This window comes from Apostichopus japonicus, chromosome 10 (assembly GCF_037975245.1).
Source record: "Apostichopus japonicus isolate 1M-3 chromosome 10, ASM3797524v1, whole genome shotgun sequence".
NCBI lineage: Eukaryota > Metazoa > Echinodermata > Holothuroidea > Aspidochirotida > Stichopodidae > Apostichopus > Apostichopus japonicus.
This window is the reverse complement of record NC_092570.1, coordinates 3,701,385-3,716,628: the sequence shown is the minus strand read 5'-3', so window position 1 is coordinate 3,716,628 and position 15,244 is coordinate 3,701,385. Positions and strand designations below refer to the sequence as shown.

Genomic DNA, 15,244 nt, shown 5'->3' with positions numbered 1-15,244 from the left:
TACCTCTGTGAGGACTTTGTATTTCACTGTCGTACAGTAAATACTATTAAATTAATTACCATGAAACAAGCCTCTAAAAATTTGGGCTATTAACTGGCTTACTAATCAAACAAGGCAAATTTCTTGCAATTTTCTACCATTAGGTATTAAGAACTTAAACACACATGTGGTAAATCAGTTACCAGTATTCAGTTCAAAGGAGGGGCATGATTTGCCATGCCTTTATGACAAGCCCTGTACACACAGTAATTGTACTGGTTGTTGTCAGCACTACTGTACAGTAAGTATGTTATTGTGCTGCTCTCAAAAGCCTACAGTATATAGTAAGCTGCTATGTCAAGATAGAATTTAGTGTCCAAATTGAAGCACAGCTGTTTTGATAGCTCTGAACTTTGTTCTCTTATAAAATGCTCCATGGTTCCTGTTTTCAAAAACTGCCATATACTGTATCTTGGCAATTGAATAGCAATGTATATACTCATTTTTACATGGGATTCTGCGATGGGGTACGGCATATTAACTTATTCACTGACTCTATGTGTTGTTATTCAAGAAAATGCCAGTGAAAACTTGATTTTATCTAGTAGCTTTTTGTTATGCACTGAAGGCATGTGACTATTTCTAGGCCTGTTAAACTACATAGACACAAGGCAATTCTGGTATGAATAACTTAAAAGGATGGCTACTGTATGTTCAACAAAATTTAAGTTCCATTACAAGTTTTGGGCAACGAAAGAAGGTATTGACAATCTACTAGATACACTAGTGTGCGTATGTTGTGATTCACATAAATTTCTCAAATGAAAAACTTTGAAGGGAAACCAAAACTTCCTCATCTCAGAACCCCGTAGTGGTTGATACATGTTAATATTATACAATATTTACCAGTATTGCTTAACCCTCATATTCCATCAGACCTGTACTAATGTCACACACTCAAGTTACTGAAAGTGTACAGTGATTCATGCAACTGCAGTGGTGTGTAGAATTTGACACCATCTTACAGTGTAATACAGTGTCTATTTGTTGTAACACAAGTGCAGTATATGTACACTGCATATGTATATATATGTACACTGCTCTACAGTACAGTATTCAAATATGGAAGCTGAGGGTGTGTATTATAAACCCTGCTGCTACATGAACTGCATAGCAATGCTGATGTATAAATTTTTGTTATATTTTTTAAATTTATGTTAATTAAAAACAATTGTCATCAGAGTGGCACTAGTCGCATGTTGATTGTGCTCAACACAAAATAATGTTCGTTTAAAAGTCGGTGTTTTGTTGTCAAGCAAATTGCAAGTTTATCTGTGTGTATATACACACACATCTATATACAGTACACAGACATACAGTACTGTACATACATGTATATAGTGTCATAGTATCGTCAGTGTGTTTCTTATATTTATTTAAATTTGCCTACAAAAATAGAAAGACAAGAAACAGAAAACCATTTTTGCAGCTGTGCATTCTAGTATATACTGTACACTGTGACACTAGAGAAAAATGGTCTAGGACAATGAGTTCTATACAGTATTTATGATATACTTATTTTGTGATGGATTCATTGTGGTTCACCATCACATGATATGCTGACAATGCAGGTGAGGCTATATCCATACAGATTATAAGTGAAGTATCCTGGTCAGAGAACAATGCATCCTGGCTATCCAGAAGTACCATTCAGATCTATTCAAACAGTGTGATTCAGTATGAAGCGGTAGAAAACTTGTCAAAACCTCTCTCGCCTGCGTCACTTGTCCTTTCAAACTGAGTGGTTTGGAAAGAGTTTATTGACGTACAGTAATGTATGTGTCAACAGTTGCTATGGTTCATAGGCATTTGTGTTTGCTGTGTGGCATTAGTCATTTCTACACGGTATTATGTATTGTGCAATCGTTTGCAATTTAATGGAAATTGTTTAACAAACTGGGTTGCTGACTGGGCTACTGATTGTGCACTTAGTTAATTTAACCCGTACCACACTTTCCTGGCTTACATTATAATCTTTTTAGTGACAAGACAGACTACTGCCTAAGGACTTTCCATGTAGGAACAGGAACATTAAAGTCTTTTAAATTTTTAATTAGGATGTTTCTTGATTCCTTGCTGGTGACATTGATGGTATGCACATTATGTGTGTACATTTAGTATGCGTTCTGTATGTGTATGGGATGCCTTGGATCGTAAAAACACCATAATGCAAAAAGACATTGGTCGAACTGCATATTCAGTACTGTACAGTATGTGGATCCACTTTAATCAATGCAACAACATGTCGCCTCACATCAACAGCACACAACACACTTCTACAGTATATGTCCAACCAGTGACGATATGCTTATTTATGATTCCATCTATTTCTTTCTGATTTACTGTAACTTGCAGTACTTACTCTTCCTTTTCTTTCAAGCAAAGAATTAGAATCAGGTAAAAGAGTAGACATGAAAGATTAGACTAGTTAAATAATTCCATTGAACAGAGTTGCTTTTTAAAGTTGCCACATGTATGATAAAGGAACTGAAGTTTGCACATGTTTGCCCTGGATTGAATTGATCATAACTGCTCTACAGTAGCTGCTCTCTTTTGATGCTGTATTAACCTTGACCACAGAATGTGCTCATTTACGACAGTGTTAAATTTTCTTTGCAATTCACTGTGGTGGTATGTTCTTCTTTACTACCACTGACTGTAGGAACACTACAAGGTTTCTAAACAATTATTTATAGTGTACTACAAATACAAAGTATTAGAAGAACAAAAAGTCAGCTTTACATGGTTGATACTTCATCTGAACTAACATTGTTTTTCCTATTTGCCCTTATCAGAACCATTACAACAGCAACCAGGTGGCTACCCACCACCCCAGGCTGGTTACCCTCCACCCCAGGATGCAGGGTACCCGCCACCACAAGGAGGTTACCCTCCCCCTCAGCAGGGTTATCCACCACCACAGGCACCAGGAGGTCCTCCTGTACCCCCCGGCCTACCGGGAGTACTACCAGCAGGCCAACAGCCACCTCCAAACTGCCCCCCTGGTCTGGAGTACCTAACACAGATCGATCAGCTACTGGTTCATCAGCAGGTGGAGTTACTGGAGGGTAAGTGGATAGTTTGCAGCGATGGATTCAAAAAAAGGGATATAAGGGACATTTAATGGGCAGACAATCAAACACACAGTAACTTGTATCAAAGAGGGTAGGGAAAGTGGGTAGTTTGCCGTGATGGATTCACCAGAAGGGATATTAGGGACATTTAATGGGCAGACAATCTAACACAGTTTACTTATATTGAGAAGAAAATATTCCACACTGTTATTTGGTAACCCTGTCTCAATATGTATATCTTGCCCCAGACTGAGATACAGTATTGTTGATTAAGTCTTGCCTATTATGATTGATCTTGGTTTATGGCAGGGAGTGGACCGCAGAGGCTGGTATACCTGTGCCAGACTGAGATATAGTATTGTTGATTAATTGTTGCCTATCATGATTCATCTTGGTTTATGGCATGGAGTGGCCTGCAGAGGGTGGTATACTTGTGATGCCATCACAGTTGATGCTCTCTAGATGTTTTATGTTTACTGTTGGCAGTTATTATCTTCTTGTTGATTACCCTTTGACAGACTCTGCTCCATTTTGGAATGTTTCTCTGGGTCTGTCAATGTTCTCTGTATATTTAGAATTTCATCAAAATGCAACACCTTTTGAAGAAATATGATTTCCAGAGCTGTGGATGAAAGATTACAGTACCCATTTTAAGAATATCAACAAATTTAAAGAAGATATTTTTTTAAATTAATTTTTAATTAATTTTTTTAATTACAGTAATGGGTTTGGTGCTCTACAATTAAAGCAAGCTGTTTAAAGTGGGTCGCCTCATGAATGATTCATTCATGTATGAGTAATAGAACCTACTGTATAGCTGTTTGAAATGTCAAACTGCTCTATAAACCAGGCAGTTGAGACATTTACCAACTGCAGCTGCCAAATATTCATATATACATTTGTAACCATCCGTTGCAGCGAATGGTTGTACCAAGCAAATCAATCGTGCTACGTTTTATGTATAAAGCATGTACTGTAACTGTTCAAGTTGGCCATGGTGCAATATATACCCAAACTGATAAGTACAGCAATGGGCATCTTTATCTATGTTTACACTTCTCTTTACCAAAGTTCTTGATCTCTTAGATTCCACTCATACAGGACTCGCTTTAAATTGTGTATTTAATGCAGTGTGACGCAAACCGCTATCATGATTCAAAACGAGGTTTTAGTCATTGTACTGTGTGCCTACAGAACAATCAGCAACAACAAACAAAACCTATTTCCCATAGACTGATTTTGCATCATAAAAGCAAGCTGCTGTTGGTCGTTAAGAAGGTCAATATTCAATGCATCTGTAATTTTGTGGGTGTAGCATAATTAATTATTTTATGCCATTTGTGAAATTTCCATGAGCACAACTTCATTCACTGAAGTTACTCTCTCAACACATTTGCTTAACACCTCAAGAGTTTCACTTGAAGTAGAGTTCATTTAAAAGGTACCGTAGTGTCGACACTATCGAGGGACACATTTTAATTGTTCAAGGTAATCAGAATTCCTCTGCAGAAATTTTAGCTTTTATATGAAAGTCTCATGGTTTTTCAAACCCATAACCCTATGAATGCTGCCATCGGATCCTCACAGCGATGAAAACCATGATATGTGCATTGTGGGACGTCTTTGTGTAGACCTATATAGAGCCCATGGGATATCTCAACATATATGTACGGTATTAAAAGCAGAATATGTGGAAGTTTCTAATCTTTATTTTCTCCAACAATGCACTGTACTGATTCCATTTGTTGCCATGTGTTGTAGTAGCATGGGCATCCTTAAGTGTTGAGATGTACAGATTGGGTATAAAGATCAATTTTGTTCCCCCACCATCATCACCCTTCCCCCTCTCCCCCCCCTTAACACAGGTGTTGAAACTGTACCTTGTATTAGTAAATATGAAAATAAATTGGTAGATTGATATGAGAGTGGGATATTAGTTCGATTGGCCTTTTACAGTAACAAATGCTGTGCTATACTGTACATACAGTAGTGTATACCTCAAAGTTACAAACACATGACACTGGTCTAGACACATTTAAGTCTTGAGGTCTGTCATTTCATACAAGTACTGTACTTATGCACTCTATTGATGTACTGTACAATCCACACCAGTAATATTAATTTCCAGAGAAAATGCCATGAAGCAATTCCCTGTTGATTCTGAGTCAACATTTTAAATTCCCAGAAGTTCAGTTGTACAGACAGTTCGATGCAAATAACTTTGTATCCGATTCCCCCCTCCCCTCCCCCCCCCCGGCTAGTTTCGTGTCTAGCTCGTGATGAGTCATACAACATGCTACAGTAAGTCATTTACACCGATGAGTTGTATGCGCTGCATGGGCTGCAGTCAGACTAGCATTTTATTCAAGGCGCTGTTCTGTCTCATGTATGTATACAGAATTTGTTAAAACTTTATCAGAATCCTGTTTATGTGCAAGTACGTACCTGTAAGCTTGTCTACACTGTCCGCCATGGTTATTTCAAATTTTGCATGAGGAATGAGTTAAATATGACCTAATTTCTTGCCTTAGTTGACTTTAAGTTGAAATTTAACAAAATAAGTCAACAAAATAAGTCAACAGTAACGTTGTTAATACTGTACTACTTAGGGCAAAGGCTATATTATTCACTGTATATACTGTATTTAGTAGAGCCTGTGTAATATTTTGTGTGTATCCTCATCAAAAGTCAGGGCTGCTCATATACAGACCTGTAGTAGTGTACTACTTAGGGCAAGGGCTATATCTATAGACTGTATTTAGTAGAGCCTGTGTAATATTATGTATCCTCATCAAAAGTCAGGGCTGCTCAGATACTGTAATGTATGTACAGTACTGTACCATGCATGTGCAAACTGAGTAAGCGCACAGTCAGCAATGATTCACATGTACTGTATGTGGAAATGTATGACCTATTTACAATTTAATTGAATTATCAAAATGTTAAAGTGCCAAATAATACTGAGCTCTCACATTGATATTGTTAGGTTTTTTTTGGGGGGGGTGGAGAGGAGAGGGGGAGAAGAGAGGGTTACGTCATTGTTTTTGTTGTTGGGTTTTCTATTACTTTTCTTTTCTTTTCTTTTCTATTAAGCACAATTTATAGTAGGGCGTTTCACAACACCTTTTAAGTCACACGATAATGGTGAATTATAGATTTAAAGGGAGTAGTTCTGGCAAAGGCGCACAGTTTAAAGTACGCTAATCTGTGTTTGCTATGAAGCTTAGTTAGAACTGGATTATACAAACACACACTGTAGAGCCAGGATAGCTAACTGTTTATAGTAACAACAGTACATGGTGATAAGACATGCATGAGTGTCTATGTTGATATCTCTCTCAATTAACAATTCAATTTGTTGCAACTTTTTTTTTCTCCTTTTATTCTTTTTTTGAGGTAATGTTCAGACATTTTGCTATTCAGTTTAAATATAAAATCCCATCGTAATGTATACAGTAGGTCATTAGCTTGACTAATTAATCCAGTTGCATTTCAAAAATGATGAAGTAATTAATCCCCTCATTGCAATGCAATTAGGAGTTTTCAAACCTAAATTGATTTCCTCTTTATTCTTGTGTAGGCTTTAACAGTATTGTACTAACATGTTCCTGAATCTGAAATGAATAGGAGTTCTCTGTATCCTAAGTTCAGCTGGAGGAACAAGGTCAAACAAACTAGAAAGAGACAATTTAAGGGATATTTTGAAGATAAATATTTTCAAATATGAATTGCCCCTTTCCATTTTTTACATCCAAACTTGTTTTCCCTTATACGTTGCCTACATATATATTCGGTTGTCTGAAGGATTTTTTGGTTGTCCAATTAAAGCACCCAAAAATACTACTGGAGTTGCCTGACGTGGTACAGTGCATGAATATCTTTCTTTCTTTTCAAAAAACCACAACTTCTTTTCAAAAGAATCAAAATTCCAATCCTTTGTACAGGTGATTTTAATTTGTTTGAAAAACAAATAAATCATAACAATCAACCGCAAGTACAGAGTTAACAACATTTCCATAACAGAGATTTTCATGCTGAAATAGTCAATGGTGGTTTCTTAATTTTCTGTGATTTGTTTGGCTAATAGCCCTTACAATTGTCTGCACACATCGTTGCATCTACAGTATAGTGCTCAATGAACTCAAAGGATGTTTCAAAATTTGACAATGATTTTGTTGTTGTACAGGGTATACTAGTTATAGCTTTCATCATTTGATTTTTGTGTGCACATTATAGACATACAGTAGGCTTCCACTGCGCACAAGCCAATGTTTGTCAGGGTTAGTGTATACTGTAGATCAGAGGTCAGGGGTTATAAGTTAGTAGTGTGTCTTCCTGTACAGGTATTTAAAGTGCATGTTTTCATGGAGGACTGTAGGGACACAAGTTTTTGTGAGCAGACGCAAACATTGTTAAGTCGTTTTAATTTTCAAAACCTGGTAACAATAATGAGTGTAGAGTTATAGACAATTATGTGGTATCTGACATTTGTTCATGATTAATCATGTTGGGTTGCGGGAATTCTCTGGTAGTGTAAAAAACCTTTTCTGTAATCGTTTCCGATCACTTCCAGAAACAGCTAGGGTAAGCCCAGGGTATACTGTATACTGTAGTATACAGTACATTGCAGCAACACAAACAAACATGCGGTATGCCCACATGCACAGTATAGCACTGCATACACGTTGTACTCCAGCTACAGTAGCTTGTCATACGTGTGGCAGTCGCCAGGGTCTGTAGTGTACAAAGTATGTACGATATATACTTTACATAACCATAGTGCATATCATATGTACATTCTGTCTTTACGAATCTATAACAAAATGTGCTAACTGCAAGTCAGCGATGCGAAGGGGGGAAGGGCATACAGCTAAAGTGTAGGGCATTCCCCTCATGTTGCTAATATGAGTTGGGGATAATACCGACAAGATACTATCACTTTTTAGGGGCAGATTTTCATTTAAAGAATAGGGATTTTACGAGTTTTGTTCAAAGTGTTGAACACTTACTGTACGGCAAATGCTAGTCATCTGTCGGACAACCTTAGCAGTGTTTTGGACTGTCCGACATGATTTTTGGTCGGCTCGGATGATTGGACGACTGTTAAATTTGAGCCCTGCCTAATATTATCTAGACATGTGCAGTGGTCTACTTTCAGTTATCTCAAAGTAGTCGGAACTAGCTGCATGCTACAAGTCTTCAGAACAGCCGAGACGAGTACAAACAGATTAAAATATGGGGCATTTGGAGAATATAAAAATATTGTCAAAAAGGAAAGTGTATATACTTTGTTAACGTTCTTACTTTCCTGGATCATAGGATCGTCTGGACAAAGCAGTGGGAGGTAGGCTCTATGGTATGCTGACGTCTGCGAGAGATCCATAGAAAAGGAACGTGTGGAATATTGTGAACAGAAAAAAAGATGAATTGCTTTTTTTTTTCTGCTATATGCTTTCCTTTTGCTATCGTATCTAGACTTGTACAGCATTTGACTCGTACTGTAACGTGTTCCAGGAAGTTAGAACAACTACTGTACCAGGTGTACCTGTATGCTAATGTTTGAAAGAAAATGGAGGATGTATTGTAAACGTAAAAGACGGTCATTTGAAGGGGAACTACTCTTGCTGCATTGTGCACCCCATGAATCATATATTTGATTCAAAGTTTATAGATAAAGCCATTTGAAGGTCTTTTCAATCTTCAAGTTGTTTCATTAAACCTTCCAACGTCAGAGCAGATCTATGTAGGAAGTCCATGTAATGAAGCACTTCCGAGTTAAAACTGTAAACCGATAGCCATTCTCAACCTGTCCTTTGAGGGTATATATATCAACGTTAATCTATGGCCTGATCATGTGTAGTAGCTATTCCCCTTTGAAAGGTAGTGGCGATACTCACTTCACGTGACAGCGCCAGGATCATACGGTTACAGTCTCGATGTTAGGGGAATTTGGGTTGAGAGTGGATCAAGTTCTATCCTGGGTCACTCTTCTTAAAGAGGATGTACATGAATGCATACTTGCGTTTCTTTACAGGAAGTTTTATTTTGAGACAAAGAATTTCCATGCAACCCACTCTGTTGTTGCTGGGCCATACAAAGCACAAAGTATATTGGTAAAACCTGGACACAGCCATGAAAACTGGGTTGTATCAATAGATCATATTATGCAAATGAATGTTGTAATGATGATTGAAATTTTCCCTCTCAAGCAATTAACATCGAAAGGTTGACATGTTATGTAGAGTAATCCTTTTAAGTTACACACAACATCAACAAAAACAAGCCATTGGTGGACACATTCAGGCTTGCCAAATGTGCAAACTACACAATATCATGATTAATTAGATACCTACATTGCTTAATTACTTATGAGAAGCACTTAATTAACTTTTAACTTATATTTTACATGACCACACCCACTTCATGAATATATATGTATCAAGCATATAGAAAAATAGTAATTTATGTAAACACTACATGAGCACTGCAGCCTTTTAGGTTTTTACTCAACTTATTTTTAAGTTGGTATTACACACTTTTTGATCTTCTTGGCTTTAATCCACAGTGCCAGGCATTTCTGGGAGGGGCAGGGGGAGGGGGAGCTAGGAATTATGGGAGGAGCAGGGGAGAGGGGGAGTTTGCTCAATCTGACTCAAATACAGCACTTTACCAAATGTTTTCACTGACAGTATCTAAGTCTACAAAGTTAGTTGTGCACAAGGTTACACAGCTGAGACCCGGCTGTTTTTATTCTCAGGTCAACCCCCCATTTCCAATTATTCTCTCTCCCTGATGTAACATTTTAAAGTTTGCCAACCTACATTTTCAGGTTATTCTTTTATTCCACCGACTATTTTTTCACATTCTTAAGTTTGTTTCTTTATAACTTGCTATACTGTATCCAGTAATGCAATAGTTTCAAGGTATAAAATACCTTACTGTAGAGTACATACTGTAGACAATCTAGGCTGTAGAAGTACCTTTAGCATCTCATGTGTCATCTTGTCCAGTATCATTGCCTTTCTCAAACATGTTCTTCTTCAGTGCCACAAATCATCACAGTTTCTACATACAATTAAAACCAATACTGCATGTCCATAACATTTAATTAAGTCCTTCCCTTGGAGCCTATCCAGTCCAATCCTGTGATTGACGTTCGTTTCACTGTCAAACATACAGTATGTTGAGCTTGCTTGTATAATTACAGTGTACTTGATAGCCCCCTATACCTGATTTAACACATAGTCAGGACATTGATTTACCTGTAGTATAGGTCTCGATTTGACATCCCATAGAGCCTACATTAAAGACTAGGATAGCCAATTAGTAGAGGCCAACATCTTTAATGAATATAGGCACTTGACGATCATTTGCTATTCGTCAAATTAAACAGAAGTAAGTCCTCAGTCAAACAGACTAATTACTGTGCATTGATTGTCTTTCTTTGTAGTGTACAGTGTGAGATTTTGTCTCACTGAAGTATTGATTTTTCGGGTCTGTTCACCAGCCAGTGTATGAGGGGGTGTCAAAAGTACCTTTTGGCGTCTCGTTCTGATGAAAAATTGTACTGTGTAGATCCTTTGTCTCTTCATTACTCCTGCTCTAATTAAACAAACTGAATCTATGTCTCCTATGATGGAGTAGATCAGCTACCGTAGCTATCTTACTCAAGTTTATTCGTTTGTACCAGTGTAGCCTTGTATGACCAGACAGTGCAGTGAGTGGTGGACTTTGTCTCAGCTTTTATCTTGCTCCCCTCCTCTTACTGAATCCTTCGTCCAGCTGCTGCAGATATGAAAACATGTATATAAGCCATATTAGTCTTCCAAGACCTACAGTATGTTGTAGTACTGTAACATCTGCAGCATGCAATGATTGCTGTATTTGCCTAGATGTAACAAACATACTGCATGATGTTGAGAGATTTACAACACTTTGTTAAATTTTGTCATAGAATACGGCAGCTAAGATCAGATCTCCGCTTTACTTCATATTTAACCCGTTCAGACTGTTCAGTGCTGAGCTCGTGTTACGCAACAAGCCTATCAGTGCTAAGAACAATATCCTTTTTACGATCACACGGTTAATCCGCGGGAAGATCCCTTCAGTAGGCTGTGATGTAATGTAAATGCATACTGTAGTACACATACTCTCGTTGGTGTAGTCGTTCACGTGATCAGGTTATCAGCGAATGGGAGCTCATGAAACACAATTTATTAGAGACAACGTTCAAATACGTACGGATACAAACAAAAAGAAGAAAGGGTTTGATTATGCACATGTATGTTGAACCTCGATCAGGAAATTATTAATGTTGATCAAAACTAAACTCTATGCCCTTCAAAAGCTTATCAAAGCTGTTATATTGTAAAAGTCAGTTTTGTACCTTTTGGTTTTACTTTGTGTCCAAACCAAAATTTCATTTTGTTTTCAGGTATAGTACAGATATTTTATACCATCTTTTATTTCTTAAACTACAGTATCAGTTTTTATTTTCTTTCATATATTTTTATTCTTGTCTTTCTTTCTCCCTTCCAGCTTTCACTGGCTTTGAGACGGCAAATAAGTATATCGTTAAGAATACCTTGGGACAACAAGTCTACTTTGCTGCCGAAGGTAAATTAATATTTCATTCCACGTTTTCGGTGGTGTACCATGAATTTTGCCTTTTAAATCCATCCGAAAGGAATGATGCAAATTTGCTACATTTTACTTCAAGGGAGATATTTGTTATTCAATTTCTTTTGAATAAGAATTGATGAAATCAGTTAAAGTTTGCAATTTGACCTTAAAGAGCATTAAAGTGGGATTATGGCATTGATAAAATTCTCAGCATCCTAGTGCAGTGGTAAGGAAGGGGTAAACAGTACACTTCCCCTCCCCCCCCCACCTCCAACACCACACCCCTGCCAACTTCAGACAAAAAAGTATTTAAATTAATGCAAACTTAAGACTTAAGACCGAACTATGACTTCAAGTATATTCTAAATATGACTTGGAATGCACCATGTGAAGTCTAACAAAGTTTTTAGATGAAGCCCACACACCTCCAATGGGTTGGGGGGGGGGAGTTGCTTTCACTGATCCCCGAACCACACTGGCCTCCTTTATAAAATGCAAAATGTTACCTTCAGAAGAACGAAATGTTGCTCAAGGTATTTCCCCTCTTCAGTTTTAACAATTTAACAATATCTTGTTTACAACTATGTGATCCCTTCAGTCACCCCTTGATGAAAGAATAATTAACAGCTAAACATTGACAAATAATATTTGTCAAACGCAGCAGTTGAGCGTTGGCTTGGTTTGTTTGTTTTCACGATCAGTTTCCAGCGTTTTGTTTACTATCTACAGCTTGACTTTCCAGTGTTACCTTTATTATTTACAGCTCGTTATCATAATTAATTTGTTAGTTATAGATTCTGAAGATGTGTCACTTTATGATGGTAAAATCAATTATTGTGTTTCTTTATCCCTGTATTAACTGACAGTCTGGATACATTCTTTAGATTCACAAAATATTGACTTTTGCCAATTTTTACAGGATGATTATCTTGTTTGCTAATTTGAACATTGATATTGTATGTTGTTTAAACCCAGAGGTAATAAAGTGTAATAAAATCTAAATTTAGTGACTGAGATAATGTATTGCATTACAATGTACAGTACCAACTGTGTCACTGTTTGGTCTTAAATACAGTACCTTGAATCTAGCTATAATTTTATCAAATATTAAGGATTTGCACTAGGCAGTGCTGGCTGTTTACATCACTCAGGGCAAAATTTGTAAGGATTATTTGCCAGTTGTCCCCCGGACAATGAGCCATGACATTAAAACAAAACTTGAAGTAGGTGCAATTTTTAATGAATCAATCGTTAAGGAAACATTACAAAGAGATGAGATATTAATTAACATACTGTAAGAGTGAGAACATCAATATTGACAGAAAATAATATGAAATACTTTTAGGTATTAAATCACAAAGATAGTAGAAAGAAACTTGAGTGATTCAGGTGGCTTACTAACTAATTAAATTTCCCTCTAAGTTGTTTTGTATTAACTTTGCTCCTCGCTTACCTGTCTCCCCTTAACCTTAGCACCCTCGTTGAGAGCAGCATACTTCAAATGATTTTCAGCTATTTCACATCACCACTTACCTTAAACAAGTTACAGTGTGAATAGTTGATTAAAGTGCAAAACAAAGAAAAGATTCATAATCAAAATTTACCTCAAACCACAAAACTTCATAATTTGAGGTCATAACAATTGTGGAAACTTTGGAAATCTTGTGTCCAAATTTAAGTTTGGCCTCAAAAAAAAAGATGTTTGGTATTGAGTTGTTATGCTGTGCTTTGCTAAGCTGTTCTATACACAGTGGTTGATATGTAATGTTAGAAGTTCAGAGCAGTATACTTCAAAAGTTTCCAGCCATTTCCAAACACTACTTGAATTGCACAAGTGTACATAATTCTTCTAGAAGTGGCATTGAATATTCCTTATGGAAAGTCAACCTAGAGCCATGCTACAGTACCCGTACATGATAATCATTTTATTTCCTGTTTACAATCACTGCTTAATAATTACTACTGCAATACCATAATGATTTTCAGACATAGATATTTAAATATTTTGTGAACTTTATGACAAATCTTTGTTTTCTTTTTGTGTAATTCCATCTTTGTTATTTGGCTCTAAATTTCTAATTTAACATTGCTGTGGCTTCTCAGTCTGTTTTAAGAATCAAGTTTATTGTTTGTTTTTGTGTGTCTAGATTCGGACTGCTGTACCAGAAACTGCTGCGGGAATGCACGATGTTTCGACATGAAGATTCTAGACAATACTCAGAGAGATATCATCCACTTGAGTCGTCCATTGAGATGTACATCTTGTTGGTTTCCATGGTAACTGCTCATTTTTTAATTGGTATTTGATAAGTGTGTCAAGAACTTCAATTAACATAGTTACCTGGACATATCAATAGCCATGTCTCATACTTCAAAAAAATATTGCTTCGTTTTGCATTTTGAAGGTTGAGATTTGAACATAATGAGTAACACACTGGACTCAAGTGAATGGTATTTGTCCAAAAAAAAGAAGCTTTGTGCATGACTATGGCAAGTTGATGCCTGCTGGATCCACCTTATGGTTAGAAGAATATTGGATGTGGACTTGGTTTCCCAGAATTAAAAGATGATCCCTGCTGGATCCACCCACTGTTCTCAATACTCATTCATATGGATGAGATCATTCAGAATTATGATCCCTGCTGGATACACACACTGTTCCCAATACTCAAACATAGAAAAGATTATGCAGAATGTAAAGGTGATCCCTCACTGGATCCACCCACTGTTCCCAATACTCATACATATATATGGATGAGATTATTCAGAATTATAACATGATCCCTGCTGGATCCACCCACTGTTCCCAACACTCAAACATAGATAAGATTATTCAGAATGTAAAGGTGATCCCTCACTGGATCCACCCACTGTTCCCAATACTCATACATATATATGGATGAGATTATTCAGAGTTATAAGTTGATCCCTGCTGGATCCACCCACTGTGCCCAATACTCATACATATATATGGATGAGATTATTCAGAATTATAAGATGATCCCTGTTGGATCCACCCACTGTTCCCAATGCTCATACATATATATGGATGAGATTATTCAGGGGAATTATAAGATGATCCCTATTGGATCCACCCACTGTTCCCAATACTCATTCATATGGATGAGATTACTCAGAATTAAAAGGTGATCCCTGCTGGATCCACCTACTGTTCCCAATGCTCATACATATAGATAAGATTACTCAGAAGTAAAATGTGATACCTCCCTGGAGCCACCCACTGTTACAAACACAAATGCATGAGATTGCTCAGAATTACCAAGTGATCCACCCACTGTTCACAATACCGACAGGATGAAGTATCTTCCTAACCTTCAACGGTTTCATTTGTTGACCTCTGCCTGAAAATTCACTACTTTGGTTACAGCATCTACATCGCTCCTTGCTTACCTGTCTCCTCACAACCTTAGCACCTTGTTCTACCGTGCCTAGAATGTCCTGGTAACCTGAAAATTCACTGCTTTGATTACAGCGTATATATTTTACTT

The 15,244-nt window shown here is 37.1% G+C and overlaps 1 protein-coding gene across 4 annotated transcripts in view; it reads left to right on the top strand.

Moving 5' to 3' along the window:
* The window catches only part of LOC139974711 (phospholipid scramblase 2-like), a 34,519-nt gene that overhangs the window by 7,624 nt on the left and 11,651 nt on the right, over nucleotides 1-15,244 (top strand). For all 4 annotated transcript variants that reach the window (XM_071982054.1, XM_071982052.1, XM_071982055.1 and 1 more), the window contains 3 exons: nucleotides 2,835-3,107; nucleotides 11,652-11,729; nucleotides 13,883-14,012. In XM_071982054.1, the coding sequence (XP_071838155.1) occupies nucleotides 2,835-3,107; nucleotides 11,652-11,729; nucleotides 13,883-14,012 (481 nt within the window). The remainder of the gene's footprint in view (nucleotides 1-2,834; nucleotides 3,108-11,651; nucleotides 11,730-13,882; nucleotides 14,013-15,244) is intronic.